At 34.9% G+C, this 21,989-nt stretch overlaps 1 protein-coding gene across 3 annotated transcripts in view; it reads right to left on the bottom strand.

The window, feature by feature from the left end:
* LOC120878903 (CUB and sushi domain-containing protein 3-like) overlaps nt 1-21,989 on the bottom strand; it is a 1,427,768-nt gene that overhangs the window by 901,313 nt on the left and 504,466 nt on the right. For all 3 annotated transcript variants that reach the window (XM_040261811.1, XM_040261812.1, XM_040261813.1), the window contains exon 6: nt 13,046-13,158. In XM_040261811.1, the coding sequence (XP_040117745.1) occupies nt 13,046-13,158 (113 nt within the window). The remainder of the gene's footprint in view (nt 1-13,045; nt 13,159-21,989) is intronic.

Raw genomic sequence — 21,989 nt, 5'->3', positions numbered from 1 at the left:
GAACCCCCCTCCCTCCCCCCTCCCCACAACATCTCTCTGGTCATCCCCGTGTACCAGCCCCAAGCGTGCCATATCCTGCATCAGACACAGACTGGCAATTCGATTCTTACATGATATTATACATGTTTCAATGCCATTCTCCCAAATCATCTCACCCTCTCCCTCTCCCACTGAGTTCAAAAGTCCGCTATACACATCTGTGTCTTTTTTGCTGTCCTGCATACAGGGTCATCATTGCCATCTTTCTAAATTCCATATATGTGTATTAGTATACTGTATTGGTGTTTTTCTTTCTGGCTTACTTCACTCTGTATAATTGGCTCCAGTTTCATCCATCTCATCAGAACTGATTCAAATGTATTCTTTTTAACGGCTGAGTAATACTCCATTGTGTATATGTACCACAGCTTTCTTATCCATTCATCTGCTGATGGACAGCTAGGTTGTTTCCATGTCCTGGCTATTATAAACAATGCTGCATTGAACATTGGGGTACATGTGTCTCTTTCAATTCTGGTTTCCTCGGTGTGTATGCCCAGCAGTGGGATTGCTGGGTCATAAGGCAGTTCTATTTGGAATTTTTTAAGGAATCTCCACACTGTTCTCCATAGTGCCTGTACTAGTTTGCATTCCCACCAAAAGTGTAGGAGGGTTCCCTTCTCTCCACACCCTCTCCAGCATTTATTGCTTGCAGATTTTTGGATCGCAGACATTCTGACTGGTGTGAAGTGGTACCTCATTGTGGTTTTGATTTGCATTTCTCTAATAATAAAACAACATCCAGCACTCATATTATGTAATCTAATAAATAAGCCTCCAACTAATTACCACAAAAGATTAGGATATTTTTATTTCACAAAACATCCCTGTTACTCATAAGACACCTGAAATTACCTCCCAATTCATTTTTAGTCAAATAATAGAAATAATGATGCTTCTTCTCCTGATGTTGCTGATATTCTTAATAATAACTAATATTTTATGTAATGCTTATTCTCTGTCAGATACCATTCAAAGTACTTTACATATATTAACTAATTTATAAACTGATATTGTTTTATGAACCTGTCACTTATAGTCAAGAACAGTCGATTTCCACAAATTTACTTACTCTATTCACCAAATTTGACTCTGAATACATTTTGTACGTGCTAAGTAGCTTCAGTCAAGTCCGACTCTTTGTGATCCTATGGACTGTAGTCCACCGGGCTCCTCTGTAATGGGATTCTCCAGGCAAGAATACTGGAGTGGGTTGCCGTGCCCTTCTCCAGGGGATCTTCCCAACCCAAGGATGGAACCTACCACTCTTGATTCCTCTTGTTATCTCCGGCGGGTTCTTAACCACTAGCGCCTCCTGGGGGAAGCATTTTGCTGCTGCTACTGCTAAGTCGCTTCAGTCCTGTCCTACTCTGTGCGACCCCATAGACGGCAGCCCACCAGGCTCCTCCGTCCCTGGGATTCTCCAGGCAAGCACACTGGAGTGGGTTGTCATTTCCTTCTCCAATGCATGAAAGTGAAAAGTGAAAGTGAAGTCGCTCAGTCATGTCCGACTCTTAGACCCCATGGACTCAGCCTACCAGGCTCCTCCGTCCTTGGGATTTTCTAGGCAAGAGTACTGGAGTGGGGTGCTATTGCCTTCTCTGGGGGGAAGCATTTCAGCCTTTTATAAAAGTAAAAAAAAAAAACCCTTCTGTGAATTTGCAAATTTGAGGATAAGAAAGGCTGGAGTTCATATTGAAATAAGTGCAGGCCTTAGAAGTATAAAGCTCTAAGTGTTTAAGACCTGGTTCTGCTAATTCCTAATATGATGTTGGGTCTAACACTATTTTGACAGGGCTGTGGCCAGCTCAATAGGATGTTGGAACGAATTAGACAAATAAGCCCTTTTCCCTGTGTGATACAGCATTAGGCAAAGGGCTTAGATAGAGATGCACAGCTCCCACTGCCACCTAGCCTGGGTATCCTTGTGCAAAGCATGTCAGCAACTTGTCCCAGAGTCTTTGTTTCTTATTTGATAAAACAAAGATAAACAATAGATGGAATATTGTGAGGATCACATGAAATAATGCAGGCACAAATATTCTATGTGACAAATATATCTGTGTGACAAATTTTTGTGTGACAAATATATATAATCTCAATAATTCTTTCAGCATATACTGGGTACCTATAATATGGTAAACTCTGGGATGCAGAGATAAAAAGACACAGTCACTCTTTTTAGGGAGATGGAAATTATAAAATCATAACAATTCAGAGTCTGTTTTCCAGTTTTTGTATATAGGTAGAATATTTATACTGTCCATATATTTTAATTTACACAGATTATACTATCCTTTTAATAGAACCACACATTTTAAAAGGCGTCCAATAGTAATAGTAGTAATTTTTGCTACTTGCCAGTCACTTTGAATTTGTCAGAAACAAGGAGGTCTGAGGAGAAGACTATGGCACCCCACTCCAGTACTCTTGCCTGGAAAATCCCATGGACAGAGGAGCCTGGTAGGCTACAGTCCATGGGGTCGCGAAGAGTTGGACACGACTGAGCCACTTCACTTTCACTTTTCACTTTCATGCATTGGAGAAGGAAATGGCAACCCACTCCAGAGTTCTTGCCTGGAGAATCCCAGGGACGGGGGAGCCTGACGGGCTGCTGTTTATGGGGTCGCACAGAGTCGGACACGACTGAAGTGACTTAGCAGCAGCAGCAGGAGGTCTGAGAGTGATACTGAGAATATTGAGTAATAGCTAGCAGGAATTAGAAACTGAATTGTGAACGGTGGACACAACGGTATGCAGAAGGCAATCAGCTATGCCAGCAATTAGCCATTTGTTGTATTACAGGACAATCCTGGGCATCCTGAAAGAGATGCGACAGTTCAGGAGTCAGGAAAGAAAGCAATACAGGTACTCTGGACCTACTGGGAGTAGCTATTTACCAGTCAATACTATTTCAATATTTTAATTATCTTTAGAGCAAATAGTGGGCTAATATAGTTTTATATCTCATAGTTATCACACATTCATTGTAATGGAAAACTATTCTGCATCCTTCAGACTCAAGTTTGGAAGCTTTCCAGGACCATACATTCTCCTTCACTGCCCACATGAGGTTACATATTCTAAATTATAATATTTTATAAATTATTTTTCTCCTAATAGAATATTCACTCATATTTTACATACTAGGCAAAAAGCTCTCTTATGCAAAAAGCTCAGGGATTGTATACCAGAGTCTAGTATACTACAGTGTCTGGTACAGAGTAGGTGCTCAGAAATATTTTTGTTGAACAAAATCAGATGGATGGGTAAGTAGGTAAATAAATTTTCTATAATACATCTCTAATGTGAGCTTTAATCTAAAAATTGTACTAGTTTAATTAAATATTAGCAGTTAACATGCTTCATTTAATAGCTTCAGTGAATTAAATAGCTGAAGAACAGAACAGATGAAGTGATGGTAAATTTATTGGCAGATAAAAGTCAATCTTTTCTATCATAACTTACAGGATTATTTCCCAAAATGTGTCCTGAGGAATAGTAGTTCCAAAAAATGCTAAAATGGCTTATCTATTTAAATAAAATAATTCAGTATATATTTGTTTCACCCAGTGATTCCAAAGTGTTTGGGGCCACAAAATTGACCTCCACATGACTATCGAACACCATACAACTCTCAACTTCAGGAAAATCCTAAATTAATAATATCTTTTTCAATTTAAACAAACTTTTCTTAAATTACCTTTAGCTATTTCTATATCTTTGAATTTGAATTTAAAAGTCTTGGGATTTTAATCCCATAATGTCATTTTCAAGTGGCACGGTAAAACTACCTAACAAATAAAAATAATAATTAAAACCTATAGGCTTATTGCCTCAAATTCCATTTTCCATTCTGATATGGAGGAATCGATCATTTACAGTGTGTTTGACTACTTCTACCTGCTGTGATTGACTGAAGCCCTTTGTAGGTCATTTTGTGCAATTATTGAGTCATTATCAGAAACTAAAATTACTTGTTCAATATCTTAATCATCTCAGCAGAATTATAAAACAGTGAATTCTGTTTATTAAACACCAACTTCATCAATTATTTTTTGTTAATGTTATTCTTCAGGTGATGTGCCCTCACTAGAGATAGTAAATATGAAGATTTAAGACTCCTTATTGTGACTAAAATGCTACCAAATATATTCATATATAAATGAATGCTAAATGGAGCAATAATGAAACACTATGTGGTACTACCATAAAACAATGCTAAATTTTGTAATACTTTGCCTTAAATTTTTGTATACTTGGAAATACAAGAAATTCATACAATTAAAGACTAAAAAAGTATTATTAATTAATTAATTAATTTATAATAATTTAAAGTATTGGATAATAAATCACATTAACTGAAAGGGAAGTACTAATTTAAAGTTAGTTGAGATAATAAAGACTAAATATTGTAAACAATGTATTTTAAAAATCATTGAAGCTGTAAGTATAGCTTGAATATTATTAAATCAATACAGAATATCTTTTAGGTTTACATAGGAAAGATAATATGCATATTTCCTTGAGGAGAACAGTTTTTCACTTAATAAAAGTAGGCTATTTTGAACATCTAAATATTTGTACTTCTTGTTACTATTAATCATGATTCTGTGAATTTTCTCGTTCTTTGATTACCTTGGATTCCTCCTATTTGAAAGAGTTCTTGTACAACCATGACTGAAAATTAAATTATCTAGAGCCCAATCCTGGCTTCCCTAGTGGCTCAGTGGTAAAGATGTTGCCTGGAATGCAGGAGACCTGGGTTTGATCCCTGGGTCGAGAAGATACTCTGGAGAAGCAAATGGCTAGCCATTCCAATATTCTTGCATAGAGAATTCCATGGACAGAGCAGCCTGGTGGGCTACAGTCCACATTGGTCCCAGAAAGTCAGACACGACTAAGCAACTAACACTTTTACTTTCAAAGTCTAACCCACGTCAGTCTTAAGAGTCATGTTTTCAGATCAAGAGGCAAGCCTGGAGAACTCAGTTAACAGGGCTTTACCAAAAGCCATTACTAGTGAAAACTCAGGACATGACAAGAGAGAAGTTCTCCCACCATCTAATAGGAATAAGAAGTATAAGCTGCACCTTCATATAAAATCTCTCATGAAGGATATATGTTAGTGAGGATAGCTCAAAATTTTATACAGATTTGTTAAAGTCCATCTGCTAAAGGAATTAATTCTGAAGTCTTACAGCATTGATTTATGGGAAAATATAAGCCTCTTAAATACATATGCACATTCAGTAGCACACAAAGTATAATATATGTTCAACAAATTGAGAGTTTTATACTTCACTGAAGGATGGTTTTGGGTGGCAGAAACATATGAGTGAGTTAACAGAGAGCCAGGACTCTACCACTGGTCTATCATGGTAAGGGAAAAAGAAAATTTATTATAGAATATGTGGTTAAAAGAGTTCTAGCCAGACTGAATGGAAAACCCAGCAAAAGATATGGAGTACAATTAGAAAGGTAGACAACTGACCATGCGAAAATCGAAAATTACAAATTGCCTGTGGACACCAGCAGTGATATCTGCAGAATTCTCAGGTACCAAAAAATGAAGTCTCCACTGAAACCAGTTAATATGTCTGAATAAGAACTGGGTTTTATATATGACCAGTAGGTTTCAACTCATCACTATGAGGGTTCAAAAGATATCACTTATAACTAGAAGTTTGCTTTAAAAAGGAAGTAGGAGGTGCCTTAAGCCATGAAAGTTTGAAGGTTACCCCAAGAAAGTTGAGTTAACACAAAAGAGACTTTTCTCATAGTAGAGGTTGTGAAATTTTAACTTTATTCTATCAAGAGTAGGCATGTGTGATCCAAACTAAAATGTAAATCAAAATTTTTTTCAGTTTTATAGTCATCAAGTACTATATTTCAAACCGGCTAGATGTTTTAGTATATGATCTACATTAAAACTGGATATTTGATAGATTATCTCCTATTAACATTTCTATTGATACTTAAAGATAGTAATCTAAATTCCATTTATTTTACTAAGATATATCTTGGTTTTCACAAATTCAATGAGATGTTAAAATAAGGTTAATATAATTTGACTTTCACTCTTTTTAAAATATATCAATAATGGGTTTGTGTGTGTATATATATATATATTTGTGTGTATGTATATAAAATGGGCTTCCTTGGTGGCTCAGATGGTAAAGAATCCACCTGAAATATGGGAGATCTGGCTGTGATTCCTGGATTGGCAAGATCCCCTGGAGAAGGGAATGGCTACCCACTCCAGTGTTCTGACCTGGAGAATTCCATGGACTGTATAGTCCATGGGGTCGCAAAGAGTTGGACATGACTGAGCGACTTTCATTTTCATATGTTAAACACATTAAGAACACAGAAAATGTAAGCATCATAGTCCTTTTTCTAAAGTAATGATCTGCAATATTTCCCTTTTTATCTATAAGTCAGGGTTCCTCTAGTATCATTGTTATGAAGATGGATTCAATTCTTTAGAAAATAATGAAATTTTCATAACAGAATCTCAATCCAGTATTTAATTTGCTGATTTACATGACTACTTCTCTACACATTTCAAATTTCATTTGAAATTAAATGGCAATTACCCAGTTTACTGTTAAATACACCCATAATTTATGAACAGAATTTTAGGTTGGGAGATATATGACTGGCAAATAAATTTTAAGGATTGAAATGAAAACATAAATAAAGTCAGCTATGTGATGGTGGTGGTTTAGTTGCTAAGTCTTGTCCAACTCTTGCAACCTGTTGGACTGTAGCATGCCAGACTCCTCTGTCTATGGTATATCCCAGGCAAAAATACAAGAGTAGGTTGCCATTTCTTTTTCCAGGGGATCTACTTGACCCAGGGATCGAACCCATGTCTCTTGCATTGCAGGTGGATTCTTTTACCATTAAGCCACCAGGGAAACCCGATAGTCAGCTATGGAAGAATTTAATTCTAACATCATTATCAACTAATACAGTCAAAGGCCTTAAACGTTACATTGCCATAACTATGAAATATACGATTATATCATGTAAGAAAATGTTATCAGGGAGTTCTTAATGGTTGTTTTAGACCAAGGTTTACTTAGACCATTCTGTCAACTAAATATCTTCTTTTAATTATTGCCATGGGTTCTGTAGACATTATATTAATTAAGTTGCTGAATCTCATAGACCATGCTGCTGCTGCTACTGCTAAGTCGCTTCAGTCATGTCCGACTCTTCGCGACCCCATGGACAGCAGCCCACCAGGCTCCTCCGTTCATGGGATTTTCTAGGCAAGGGTACTGGAGTGGGGTGCCACTGCCTTCTCCTTCATAGACCATAGAGGTTCATAAAGACAGAGGAGTAAAAGAAGTTTCTTTTTTAAGTATTTCAAGATAAAGTAACTATTTAGCACTAAAAGATACATGATGATATAATGGTTACATTGTTATTAAAATTAAAAGGAAATAAATGACAAGATTAGGAACTATTTTCAAACTCTACAGACCAATAGAACTCAACTTCCTATTCTCTTAAAACTCAGTAAATGAAATATCTATTTAATTTACAAGGCTTCCCAGGTGGTCCTAGTGGTAAAGAACTTGCCAGTCAATCAATGAAGGAGACATGAGAGACACAGGTTAGATCCCTGGATTGGGAAGATCCCCTGGAAGAGGGCATGGCAGTCCACTCCAGTATTCTTGCCTGGAGAATCCCATGGACAGACGAGCCTGGCAAGCTACAGTTCATAGGGTCACACAGAGAAGAACACAACTGAATTGACTTAGCATGCATGCACAGTTTATATAAGCTTAAAATAATGCAGTTTGTCCATGTATGAAAAGGGGATTAAGATAAGGATTCAAATTCAGCTTGTGAATGTTCTCTCAAAACATGGTCAATTAAAATTGAAACAATACCTACTACCATATATATAAACTTCCCAGGTGGCTCAGTGGTAAAGAATCTGTCTGCTAGTGCAGGAGATGCAAGAGATATGGCTTCGATCTCTGAGTCGGGAAGATACCCTGGAGGAGGAAATGGCGACCCACTCCAGTACTTTGCTTGGAAAACTGCATGGACAGAGAAGCCTGGCGGGCTACAGTCTATTGGGTCGGAAAGCATTGGATGTGACTGAGCGACTGAGCACATGCACACACACACACACACACACACACACACACACACACATATATATCACTGACTATTTCTTAAATTTTGCTGACAAAGCTATGCCCACTGTCTTTATCAGAAAAATAGGCTATTTGTCCATGTGCTACACTCCCATGGAAGTAAACTACACTTAAATTGTCCAAACCAAAAGGGGTGATATTCTCTTACTATATCATGCTCCCACCTTCAATCCTGAAATCATAAACATTGACTCACATTGATAGTTATTAAGTTAGAGGAGGTATTTCAAGATTAGATGCTGAAATATGATTCCCTGCCTTTTTATAAACAATATATAAAGGAAAATAGGAAAAGCTGATCGTCTAAACAAAATTAGAAAACAATGCATTTAAACAGAATTGCTTTGATGCTGTGCTCTATTTTCAAACTTTATGATTTTTAAAATTCTGTAATACAGAGGAAACTGTTTTTCAGTTACACTTTCACAAAAATTGTATTTTAAATTTAAGTTCTAAGGAAAAGTGCTTTTTTTCCTGGAGAAATATTTGTGATACTGAGAAATTTGTGATAGTGAGAAATACAAAACTTAACATTTTTACTTTTAATTGTGATTGCTGGATTTAGATTTTATGCTTCATCACAATTTTTTTTTAACTATCTGTACCTCATGGTTAGACAATATGCCTCTCATTCATCCCATATAGTTGATTATCTCTTTCATTAAATAGTATCTTTATTCACTGCATGTCCGAATTTTACTAAAAGAAATCCTAATATCTTTTGATTTACACCAAGATAACATGTCTAGCTATTGTGAATATTTTCACTCTTTGGGAAACCAAGGCTTAAGATAACTCAGATAGCAATTTGTAACTTCACAATTCAACACTCAACTTCTGACGATCAAATTCTATTCTTTCCCACTATATTACACTGCATCCCTGATAATTTTATTTATTTTGTTCAGTGACAGTGCACACACACTTAAGTCAAAACCTTTCCAAATGTAAAATATAGAGTAACTACTCTGATGTTATTTCCAAATTATATTATGTGCATCTAAAATGCCAAGGGCCTCAGTGTAACTGGAGTTTATGTGAATTTTCAATAGAATTTGAAAGGTCTGTCCATTAAGTATGATTTTCTTACCAAAATGATGCATTGCTGATCTGAAAACACTAATCCCTTTTAGAATATTACAAAACATTTTATACATAAATTGAAAACACATTCTATTACTATTGGCCTACTTTTGTTGAATTAAAACTGTCTACGAAATGTTGATATGCATAAAAAGAATCATATCAACAATATTATGGAAGACAAAAGAAAAATCAAACTGTGATAAAATCTCTAAAGATTTAGAAGACTATAAGATTACTCATATATTTACATATTTGGAATTATTTAAATGCTGTAATTCCTAAATATGCATGCCAAACACAATTTTATGAATACAGCAATTATATCTTTGTATATTAAAAAGTGTGATACATCAAATAACTTAAAAGGAAACTGTTGTAATACTATTTCACACTTGAATATCTGATAAAAAATTATAGTTTTTAATAAACATACTATAAAGGTAATATTTTCTCTATGGTTGTCTTCTGAAAATCTCCTTCCAATTTAGAAATTAAGAAAAACTGATTAATTATTCATGCAAATAGAAAATAATAGATTTTAGGTTTATAAGTGACAATAATATGGGGATTTGTATAAATAAATAAGAGAACTTGAAAACACCACAGATAAAAGTTTCACTATTATGTGTGAAGTAGCACTATTCAAGTTCTCATTAGAAGAGATTAATGTAAGTTAAATATAAGAATCTTATTTAAAATCAAAGACTAATATGGAAAAATGATATTGAAATCTTCCTTTGAGGGAGAATTGAAAATTGAAAAAGGAAAAGTTTTAAAGCATAGAACAGATAATAATAGAACTTTAAAAGAAGATATTTCCAATATAAATAAATTTGGGGGGTATGCTTTATTTGTTTTAGATAGGAGTGAATATATTCAATGTGGGACCAAGGGGAGGAAAAGTATTTTCTGTATCAAAGACATTTCATTTAAATCATGATTTTTCTCACTACTTTTGGGTCAGAACATAATATTTGTCAGTATCTTCAAACTCTATATAACCCCATTTAAATTTCTATATATAAAATAATAAAGGAGCCAGTCTATAACATAACTGAAAGGAAACTCTATGGGGGAAAGCATGTTGCTGTATCTATGAGCCTACACTATCAATTACAGGATCAATTATGGGGCAAGCTATTAAAAATAGCTAGTGGTACTTAAGAATCTTAGGAGTTTTCAGTTTATTTTCATAATATAAATAATACAGATTAAACAAAAACATTATGGGGAAAAACATCAATCTTTGGAAACAGAATATAAATCAATAATAATTATAAGTACTCAATAAGTATTTGAGTTATTAGGAAATCATGCCACATGGAGACCTGGTGGTGACTTTTGAGTAGAATATTCCACAAAATTTTCTGTCTTGAATTGGTTACAATTTAGATACTACTGAAATTATATGGTAGCACAAAACAATCTAAAAATCACGATTGTCATTTCATGTCTGGGCATGTATTCACCATGTCAGATTATGGAATTATGAATTTTATAGCTACTTAAGTTAGCCTAGCAGAGTATTTGTTAATCCAAATTTCTTTGATTATAGTTTCAATAATTACTTCTCCAACTGAACTTCTGTGATTTAGGTAAAATGTTTTTTGAAGATAATGCAATTGGAAAAATCAAAGCTGAATCAAGAAAGTTTTAAAAGGATACAGTGCAAAGGTGTGTTTTTATATATTAAAACTTTTCCTTGATTTTATTATAAATTTATAGCTTACATTTTCTCAGGCCACCTTATTCCCTCTATAGTGTGAAGATACAGATTATATCTAAAGTCACTTTAATTTGAGCTCCTTTTCCTGCTGAAAATAGAAATAATTCATAGCCCATAAAACACTTCCTATTTTGCTACATTAAATTTTTTTATATGTTACTCTTCAGTGCTGAAACTGGATGGGCAATGCAGGAAAATAAAATCGAATTTTGAAAATACTATAAAAGTCAATTTAAGATCAATCAGTAGAATATTGATAATTAAGTATACAAATCTACTAACAATTTTGTACTACTCTCTTATAATGCAAAACAACCTATCTAAAGATACCATTTTCATGAAACCATACAGCATACAGCAAATGAAATACCACTTTACTTTTTAAGACAGGACATCTATTTTTTTTTCCTCTCTGAAAGTTGTACATTTCAATATAAAATAAAATAAGTGCTACTTTATTTCTATCAGATAAAGAGTACATCTTACTGAAGGATTCCATGAATGGAGCAGAAAGGATCACCACATGAGTCAAAGATGATAATCATTTGAATATCTGCCATGCCATCTGCCTTAACTCATTGTAGAGGGAAATCAGAGCCATAAAATCATGTGAGTAGAAAACTCCATAAGGAAAGGGGTGAACCCAGAAATAAAGAGGCTCTACAAAAACTATTTATTTTCAATTAGAAAGTCCTCTTATTTCTGAAGTACACAAAAGTTTTTAAAATTTAAGTAAAAACTCAGCAAAATGTGATTGCAAATTTTAAAATGACACTGGCTAAAATCATAAGATTTAGGTACTATGCCCAGTTATTTTTAATAAAATAAAGGAAAACAAAAATTTCTATAGATATTTAATTTTCATTTTAAAAATATAAAGTTTTATGAGCTAATGGATACACTAGACAATATATGCTATCGTAAAAGATGTTAATACAATGCATAGCTTTAGGAGAAAATCTGCATTCATTTCCATTTGAATCAACAACTTTATAATAGAAATTATAGATTTTTCTACAGTGAACTTTGTCTAAAATCTTGAGTTAAAATCTTTGGAATTTTTATTACAGTGACACCCAATACACTATTACAAATTCCAATCATATTAATCTTTTGCTATTATTGTGAGAAATGTATTGACAGGGTAGCTGTAGAAAGTTTACTGGTATACAAAATATAAATTGTTGAAATCTGTATTCCTGAAAACAATATGTAGTCTAATACTATTTTAGATATTAACTATAAGCTGCCTAAAGCCATCATATTAAATTCCCAAAGTGCTTAATACTGAAGATTACTAAAAAGGAAAGCATTGTAAAAAAAATAGATAAATGGAAATATGTAACTGTGGCAATGTTCACTGAATAGTAGCTAATACACTGCTGAGAATGAAATGAATTATTTACATAAGTAGTCTGAGGATAAAGTGCACTAAATCCACATAATATTACTAAACATTACAGAAGACACATTTTTATTAATACTACACTCTCCTAATAATTAAGCTCTAAACAAAGTTTTTTAAAGTTAATATAGCCAATACTATATCTCATTTATTCAAAATTATACCTGTTAATAAAAATGGTAGCCAGCAATCTTAACAAAGTTAACTAAAATAGCATCCACAAAAACACTGTATATGGAAATGGATTTCAATTGATGAAGACTCTGTTCAGAATTTTTTGAATTTTCTGCAGTGTTTTGTGGTACATGTTTAGGTAGCATGTCCCACTGCTGAAACACTTTCTTAAAGATAAATATTACATGTTACACATTATCTTTTAGAGGTTATAATATTCTTTATTCTGGACAGTGTGCTATAAAATCCAACTAACTTTTATACTGCAATTTAGTTATGATCACAATGTTGCCTCAGCAAGAAAATGGCCATTTTTGCTTACTCAAATTACCATGTTTTACAGCTAAAGATATTTTGCCTCTAACATAAAATGCAGTTGTGTATACCAAAATCATTTTACACGTCAAAAGAGACAGAGGTATTAATTAAATATACCTTGATATGGAGCACTAAATCCACGATATCGATGATTGCTGTCTGTAACAAAATGCAGTCTGAGCCAGTTTTTGTTGCTGATTATTGGTGGTGGTATATTCATTCCAGATAACCTGAATTATGGGAGACAACAACAAACAAATTTTAAAAGCTTTTCAGTAGTAAACATTTTCACTGAATTGGGACCCAAAAAAGTTTACATGTATACAATATTCATAACTTTTCACTGCTACCTTTTTAAGCACAAGTGAAATAGTTGTTTATGCATAGAAAAGTCAATCATAGGATAGTATAATTTCAAAATAAGCTGTCTCAATCACATTTCATATAGGGGTAAAATCAACTGGAAACTAAATGTAATTTTTGATTCTCCCAAATTTATTAAATAGATAACAATAAATATAATGGCTGCTTAGCTAATAGTGTTGGTCACTACATAATCTATGTATGTACTGATATAGTATAATTACAAAACAGACTTTAAAGCAATTGATATAGTTTTTTCCATTTTATATATTTTTAACATTTCACATTCAATGAAACATTTCACTATTTCATAGAAAAAGCACTATTTTAATGTAATTTCATAGAATTGTACATTTGTATGATTAGCTTTCATTATAAAACTATAAGGCACTAGAGTTCTGCTCCAACTGACAGAAAACAGATTGTAGTTTGGATATATACTTAGTCACCATGTATCTAGTCACAAAGATTATTGCATAATCTCCTTAAACCAAATATTTAAAACTATGCCCCAGATACTGGTCATGATTAACAGATGAAATAACTTTCAAAGCTCTATAAGCTTTTGAAGATTTCCAGCAAAGCAGTTTTTCTGATTTAATTCAACAAAAAATACCATCCTATAAACCTAACTATTTAAATAGTAGATGTGCATTATAAAGCTAAGGTAAAATGCTCTCAAAAGACTATTACATCATAAAGCAGAATTCTAGAAAAGGTTTCCTAATACCACTATATGACATATCTTTCCCAATCTTCAAAACTTATACTTTTCTTTCTTTCTTCATAGGAAGACAAACAAGACCACTTGGGGGCCGGGTGTGTGTGTGTGTGTGTGCGTGTGTGTGTGTGTATGTTGGGGCAGGAGATTACAACTCTTCTCTCAATGCTTGGCAGTCATTCATTCTCGGAGACAGGTAGGGGGAGATTAGAATATCCATCCTTGCACATGTAATCAGTAGTGAAGTGTAGACAGTGAAGCAAAAACATTTTATCCTATATCCTTCCCTTTTATTCCCCTAAACTCACATTTCCTAGGATGCTTGGGAACTAGTCATAGTTTTTAGTGGATGACCACCTGCCACAGCACAAAAATTATGAATTCACATTCATTCTATCACTGTGCCCAAGAATATATACAATGGGCTTGGCAACAGTATTGTGAAATCCAATGTTCATGGATTCTAAGATGAACAAGGTGGGTTCTATCACATATGTTTCTCATTTCTCCACCAGCTTTGGAATGAATTTTCTTTAACTTATCCCTATCAGTGTATTAAATTGATACAGAAACAGTATGGACCTAACCATACAGAAATGGTACAGACCTAACAGAAGCAGAATACATTAAGAAGAGGTGGCAAGAATACACAAAGCAACTATACAAAAAATATTTTAATGATCCGAGATAATCAAAATGGTATGATTACTCACCTAGAGCAAGACATCCTGGAGTGTGAGGTTAAGTGGGCCTTAGGAAGTATCACTATGAACAAAGCTAGTGGAGGTGATGAAATTCCATATGAGCTATTTCAGATCCTAAAAGATGATGCTGTCAAAGTGCTGCATGCAATATGCCAGCATACTTGGAAAACAGAACAGTGGCCATAGGATTGAAAAAGGTCATTTTTCATTCCAATCCCAAAGAAGGGCAATGCTGAAGATTGTTCAAACTACTGCACAGTTGCACTCATCACACACACTAGCAAAGTATGCTCAAAATTCTCCAAGCCATGCTTCAACAGTACATGAACTGAGAACTTCCAGATGTTCAAGCTGGATTTAGAAAAGGCAGAGGACCAGAAATCAAATTGTCAACATCCATTTGAACATAGAAAAAGCAAGAGAATTCCAGAAAAGCATTCGTTTCATTAACTATGCTAAAGCCCTTGACTGTGTGGATCATAACAAATGTGGAAAATTCTTAAAGAGATGGGAATAACAGACCACCTTACCTGCCTCCTGAGAAATCTGTATGTGGGTCAAGAAGGCAATTAGAACTGGACATTGAACAACACACTGGTTCCAAATTGGAAAAGGAGTACATCAAGGCTGTACTAACAATATACAGTATTATAATACAATATACAATACTGTATAGTGTCACCCAGCTCATTTAACTCACATGTAGAGTACATGATGCGAAATGCCAGGCTGTATGAATCACAGGCTGGAATCAAGATTGCCAGGAAAAATAGCAAAAAAAAAAATCTGCTGGATCATGGAAAAAGCAAGAGAGTTCCAGAAAAACATCTATTTCTGCTTTATTGACTATGCCAAAGCCTTTGACTGTGTGGATCACAATAAATTGTGGAAAATTCTGAAAGAGATGGGAATACCAGACCACCTGACCTGACTCTTGAGAAATCTGTATGCAAGTCAGGAAGGAATAGTTAGAACTGGACATGGAACAACAGACTGGTTCCAAATAGGAAAAGGAGTATGTCAAGGCTCCTTATTGTCAAGGCTGTATATTGTCACCCTGCTTATTTAACTTATATGCAGAGTACATCATGAGAAACGATGGACTGGAAGAAACACAAGCTGGAATCAAGATTGCCGGGAGAAATATCAATCACCTCAGATATGCAGATGACACCACCCTTATGGCAGAAAGTGAAGAGGAACTAAAAAGCCTCTTGATGAAAGTGAAAGTGGAGAGTGAAAAAGGTGGCTTAAAGCTCAACATTCAGAAAACGAAGATCATGGCATCTGGTCCCATCACTTCATGGGAAATAGATAGGGAAACAGTGGAAACAGTGGCTGACTTTATTTTGGGGGCTCCAAAATCACTGCAGATGGTGACTGCAGCCATGAAATTAAAAGACGCTTACTCCTTGGAAGAAAAGTTATGACTAACCTAGATAGCATATTCAAAAGCAGAGACATTACTTTGCCGACTAAGGTCCATCTAGTCAAGGCTATGGTTTTTCCGGTAGTCACGTATGGATGTGAGCATTGGACTGTGAAGAAGGCTGAGCGCCGAAGAATTGATGCTTTTGAACTGTGGTGTTGGAGAAGACTCTTGAGAGTCCCTTGGACTGCAAGGAGATCCAACCAGTCCGTTCTGAAGATCAGCCCTGGGATTTCTTTGGAAGGACTGATGCTAAAGCTGAAACTCCAGTATTTTGGCCATCTCATGCGAAGAGTTGACTCATTGGAAAAGACTCTGATGTTGGGAGGGACTGAGGGCAGGAGGAGAAGGGGACGACAGACGATGAGATGACTGGATGGCATCATTGACTCGATGGATATGAGTCTGAGTGTACTCCGGGAGTTGGTGATGGACAGGGAAGCCTGGTGTGCTGGGATTCATGGGTTCGCAAGGAGTCGGACATGACTAAGGAACTGGACTGAACTGAACAGATATGCAGATGACACCACCCTTATGGCAGGAAGCGAAGAGGAACTAAACAGCTGCTTGAGAAAAATAAAAGAGGAGAGTGAAAAAGCTGGCTTAAAATTCAACGTGCAAAAAATAAGATAATGGCATCCGATCCCATCACATCATACCAAAAACATGGGAAAACAATGGAAACAGTGAGAGGCTTTATTTTGGGGGCTCCAAAAGTGATTGCAGCCATGAAATTAAAAGATACTTGCTCCTTAGAAGAAAAGCTATAACGAACTCAGACAGCATATTAAAAAGCAGAGACATTACTTTGCCAACAAAGTCCCATCTAGCCAAAGCTATGGTTTTTCCAGGAGTCATGTATGGATGTGAGAGTTGGGACCATAAAGAAAGCTGAGCACCAAAGAATTGATGCTTTTTAACTGCGGTGTTGGAGAAGACTCTTAAGAGTCCCTTGGACTGCACAGAGATCCAGCCAGTCAGTCCTAAAGGAAATCAGTACTGAATATTCATTGGAAGGACTGATGCTAAAGTTGAAGCTCCAATATTTTGGCCACCCGATGTGAAGAATGGACTCATTGGAAAAGATCGTGATGCTGAGAAAGATTGAAGGCAGGGGAAGGGGATGACAGAGGATGAGATGGTTGGATGGCATCACCGACCTGATGGACATGAGTTTGAGCAAGCTTTGGGAATTGGTGAAGGGCAGGGATTCTGGTGTGCTGCAGATCATGGGCTCGCAAGGAGTAAGGTATGGCTGAGCAACGGAACTGAACTGAATCAGTGTCTTATTTCCTCTTTTCTTAGCATGACTGTTCATAAGTAGAGCCGGCTTTTTTTTTTTTTTAATGCATCTGAATTGAGTAAATAAATATTTGTAAAATGCATGCTTAATTTTAAATTTCACCTTTTAAAAATTTACTTCATTTCTTTCATAAAGTGCAGTATCCAGATTATATTTAATTTTGTTTCCTTTCTGGGTGGCTTGGTTTGAACAAAAATTCAATGAAAAAAATCTGGATTTGCTACAATTATATTTTCAGTCTACAGCATGCCAGATTTTGATTTATAATTTTATGCTCTTCAATTCCCTAATTCAATGAGCATAAACACCAATTAGGGAAAGTTTAAATTATTTTTGATAGGCTGCACACATTTCTAAATATAGAGAGAATATAATACATGCATGGTTGTAAAAGACTAAAGTATAGAGTATGGAGAATGACCTTTAGAAAATCCAACAGATAAAAAGCAACTCAACAAGGATACCAAGAAAAGTGTGAGAGGAAAGATGATACAGACAATAAAAATGATAAACTTTCCACCTTTCTCAGCAACATCAAAAATAATTCCAGCAATAGAATGGAGTAGAAAGACAAATAATAGCTACTATGGAACTACAGTTTATAAACTGAATTCAGCTTCAGGAATTGAGAAAGATAGAACTGAAGATGTTAGAGCAGAATTATCCAGAAAGCAAAATGTGCATGAGGCCGAGCAAGAAATGACAATTTAAGAGAGGTGGGACCAAACAGATATTCAGATCAGCGCTTATTCTCATGAAGCATAACAGTAGACAAACCAAGACACTGAACTAGAAATAGAAAGCAAGTGCACCAAAGACCCATTTGCCACCAGAGAAGAAAACTATTTAGCTTCATTGGTTATAAGGGAGTCACATGGAGTTTCCAAATTGCTCTTAGTATTGCTCACTATTTAAACAAGATTTATACAATATGACTTCATGACTTATGGAGCAATCTAGTAAATGAATTTTCATATATGTGCAATATATTTAACATGTTATCAGGAGGTCTGAGAAATGGAGGTCTGAGATTCTGTGCTAACTAGAAAGATTACATTAAATTAACTAATTATGATAATTAATTTCTTATATATTAACAGAGATATTTCTTAAATATAACTCATTGTTATCCCTATATGAAGCTACTATGGTCACTTGAAGGTAGGCCTATATGGATTCATTCTCATATAAAGCCAGTGAGAATCACCTCTTGGTACTGAAAGAGATTAAGTATACTCTTTATTTACTGAGCATTTACTATGTGACAAACATTGATGTTAAGGGTTGGAAATATAACTGTAAACAACACCAACAAGATCTGTGGTCTTACAAACAAATAAGATAACATAAACAAATGAGTAAGATATTTTCAGAGGGTGGCAAAAGATGTATCCAGAAAAAAAAAAGAGCAACCTGATAAAGAATTTCTAGCAATAAAATTTCAATTTGTCTGTTATCTTCTGCATTTTACACTTGAAACAGCCATACTCATGATTTTATATTGTGAAAGTATAATTATTAACTTGGATTTTAGGAGTATTATATCCAAAACAATAATAATAACAATAAATGTCATACACTTTAACCTACGATAGTTATTTCCAAAAAGAATTTAACACATGCCATTTGAGTAATTAATAAATTTGAATGAGCACAGTAAATTAATAATAGCATCAAAGTTCATTGCACATTCAATATAGGATACTGACAATAATGCAGTGTGATCTGCCATAATTAATCTTTGCTAAAATTGCTTTTATTTATACAATTTTCTAGAGAAATAACTAAATCATAAATTGGTATTAAAATTAAATGCAATGTTTTATTTTTATAGATACTACCTTAAAGAATATGATTATAACCCTTACAAGATTGTTTTAAAACTCAGTGTATGGCAAAACCAATACAATATTGCAAACTAATTAGCCTCCAATTAAAACTAATAAATTTATATTAAAAAAAAAAACTCAATTAAGTGTAAAAAACTAAAAGAACCAGAAGTCTTTACCATTTTTTTAAAAAAGACCCTGAACTATTCTGAGCATATTCCTTTGGTTTATAACTCTCTTCTCAGATCCTCATAGCTGTCTTTGGTGGATCTCTGGTTCTCAACTTTCTCAGAGTTAGCATTTCCAACAACAGATGTCATCTTTGGCACTCTGATCTGCTTTCTCTCATCTTTAGTAACTGTCAGTTCAGTTCAGTTTAGTCGCTTAGTCGTGTCCAACTCTTTGCAACCCCATGAACTGCAGCACGCCAGGCTTCCCTGTCCATCACCAACTCCCGGAATTCACTCAGACTCAAGTCCATCGAGTTGGTGATGCCATCCAGCCATCCAGCCACTCATCCTCTGTCGTCCCCTTCTCCTCCTGCCCCCAATCCCTCCCAGCATCAGGGTCTTTTCCAGTGAGTCAACTCTTTGCATGAAGTGGCCAAAGTATTGTAGTTTCAGCTTCAGCATCATTCCATCCAATGAACACCCAGGACTGATCTCCTTTAGGATGGACTGGTTGGATCTCCTTGCAGTCCAAGGGACCTTCAAGAGTCTATGAAACTGAAAGTGAAATCACTTGAAGTGAAGTCGCTCAGTGGTGTCTGACTCTTTGTGACCCCATGGACTGTAGCCTACCAGGCTACTCCCTCCATGGAATTCTCCAGGCAAAAGTACTGGAGTGAGTTGCCATTTCCTTTTCCAGGGGATCTTGCCAACCCAGGGATCAAACCCGGGTCTCCCACATTCCAGGCAGATGCTTTAACCTCTGAGCCACCAGGGCCTCAAGAGTCTATAGACACAGTCAAATCAAAACCCATGATTTTTCAAATCATCACCTGGCAGACACCACAATGCTTCCACTTTCTCCTTATTTTAATGCTTTCTCTTTCTTGCTCTCTCACTCTCTCACTTTGTCCCCACTCTCCTTCTTTTACCTCTTTTGACCCTCTTTCTCTGGGACTGAGATAAGAGTCACTCCTCATGCTTCTTAGTTCTCCAAGATTGTGTTATCATGTTAATTGTCTTATATTGAGCTCTAATAAATTTCTAAAATTCATTCTTTCATCTTAACTCAGGGTCTTTTCACATACTACTCTTTAAGTCTGAAATAAGTACCATGTTTTTAACATTTTCTTACTTTGTGAAGCTAGCCTTAAAGTTTCAAGGTTAATATAAATGCTCATTCTCCTTCTCTGCCCTCACAGAGCACCTGTGAATATTGTTATCACATCATTTATTATTTTGTATAATAGTAAGTTTTCTATCTTCAGTATTATTTTATATTTTCATTGAAATAGTCATTAAGTCCCTAGTGCTGAGCACAATGACTGATGAAAAGTATGTATACACTGAAATTGTTTATCAAGAAAATAAATGAATATAAACTTGATACATGCCTGATCTTTCTGTATCTAAGCATTCATTCATATTTTTAATGTAAATTGTCAATACTTCCATCTCATACCATTATCAAATGCTTTCATTCTTTTAAGGTCCATCTAAAGTTATATTTCCTTCAGAGTTCCTCAGTTTTCTTAGCTGAAGGTTATTCCTCTGTTAAACTCTTGGCACTTAATACTGATTTCATCTTATTATATATATTCCACAAATTATAAGAATTTGGAAAATGAGCCACACTGGATTTATTGTGGAATCCACAAACACATTTCAAACTATAGATAATAAATGATGCTGATCATATAAAGTAATCCATTTTTACAAAATTTCTCAAAGTGTGTGCTACAGAAATTAGCCACCAAAAATGCTTTTGGGGATGAGGGAAGGTACACTAGTCAAAAGGTTTTTGAGTTATTCTTTTGTAACTGTATCCTCCTCTCATAATTTTTAAAAAATATGTTTTAACAAAGAATTCCTTAACTGTATTTCAACAAAGACTCTCCTCTCTTCACATTTCGCCTTAAAGTCAAATTATATGCAGTAGAATTAGTTTAATGAACCCTTTCAGAAGCCACTGATGTTATTTATGTCTGCTTAGGCATGCATTCCACAGACCCAAGAAAAATCAACATCTTTAAACACAGTCAAAATGAAAAACTAATAAGCTTTCTATTATGTTCTGCAGTATAAGCAGATATACTATCTTAACAACAAAATTAATCCATTTATGGATGGCATCAAAAGCACTAATATTTCACTCTTTTCAAGTCATGAATATTCTGTGTGTGTGGTGTACAGATAGTGACACCGACAAGACTATATGTTTTTGTCACAGACTTCTGACTCTGCTCTTGGTTAGATGTTTGAAAGCCACTGGCCTACAGAACATACAATCCTATATGGTTTTAACAAGATCATTAAGAAGCTAAGTATTGTGTTATATAGTCCAACTTCTCAGAAGCCAGATGCAATAAAGAATTTGCAAGGCATATAAGAGAAGTAGCCACACAAAGTATTCTCTTTCCCCCTTTAGCCACACACCCTACTTATATATCCTTATCTGCCCCCAACTCTGTTTTACCACTTATCTCCCACTTCTATGATCTATCTTTCAGATACATGTTATCTTATAAAAATTAGTTGCTGCTGA

This window comes from Oryx dammah, unplaced genomic scaffold (assembly GCF_014754425.2).
Source record: "Oryx dammah isolate SB20612 unplaced genomic scaffold, SCBI_Odam_1.1 HiC_scaffold_19, whole genome shotgun sequence".
In the NCBI taxonomy this organism is placed as follows: Eukaryota; Metazoa; Chordata; class Mammalia; order Artiodactyla; family Bovidae; genus Oryx; species Oryx dammah.
This window is presented reverse-complemented; position numbering and strand designations above follow the sequence as displayed.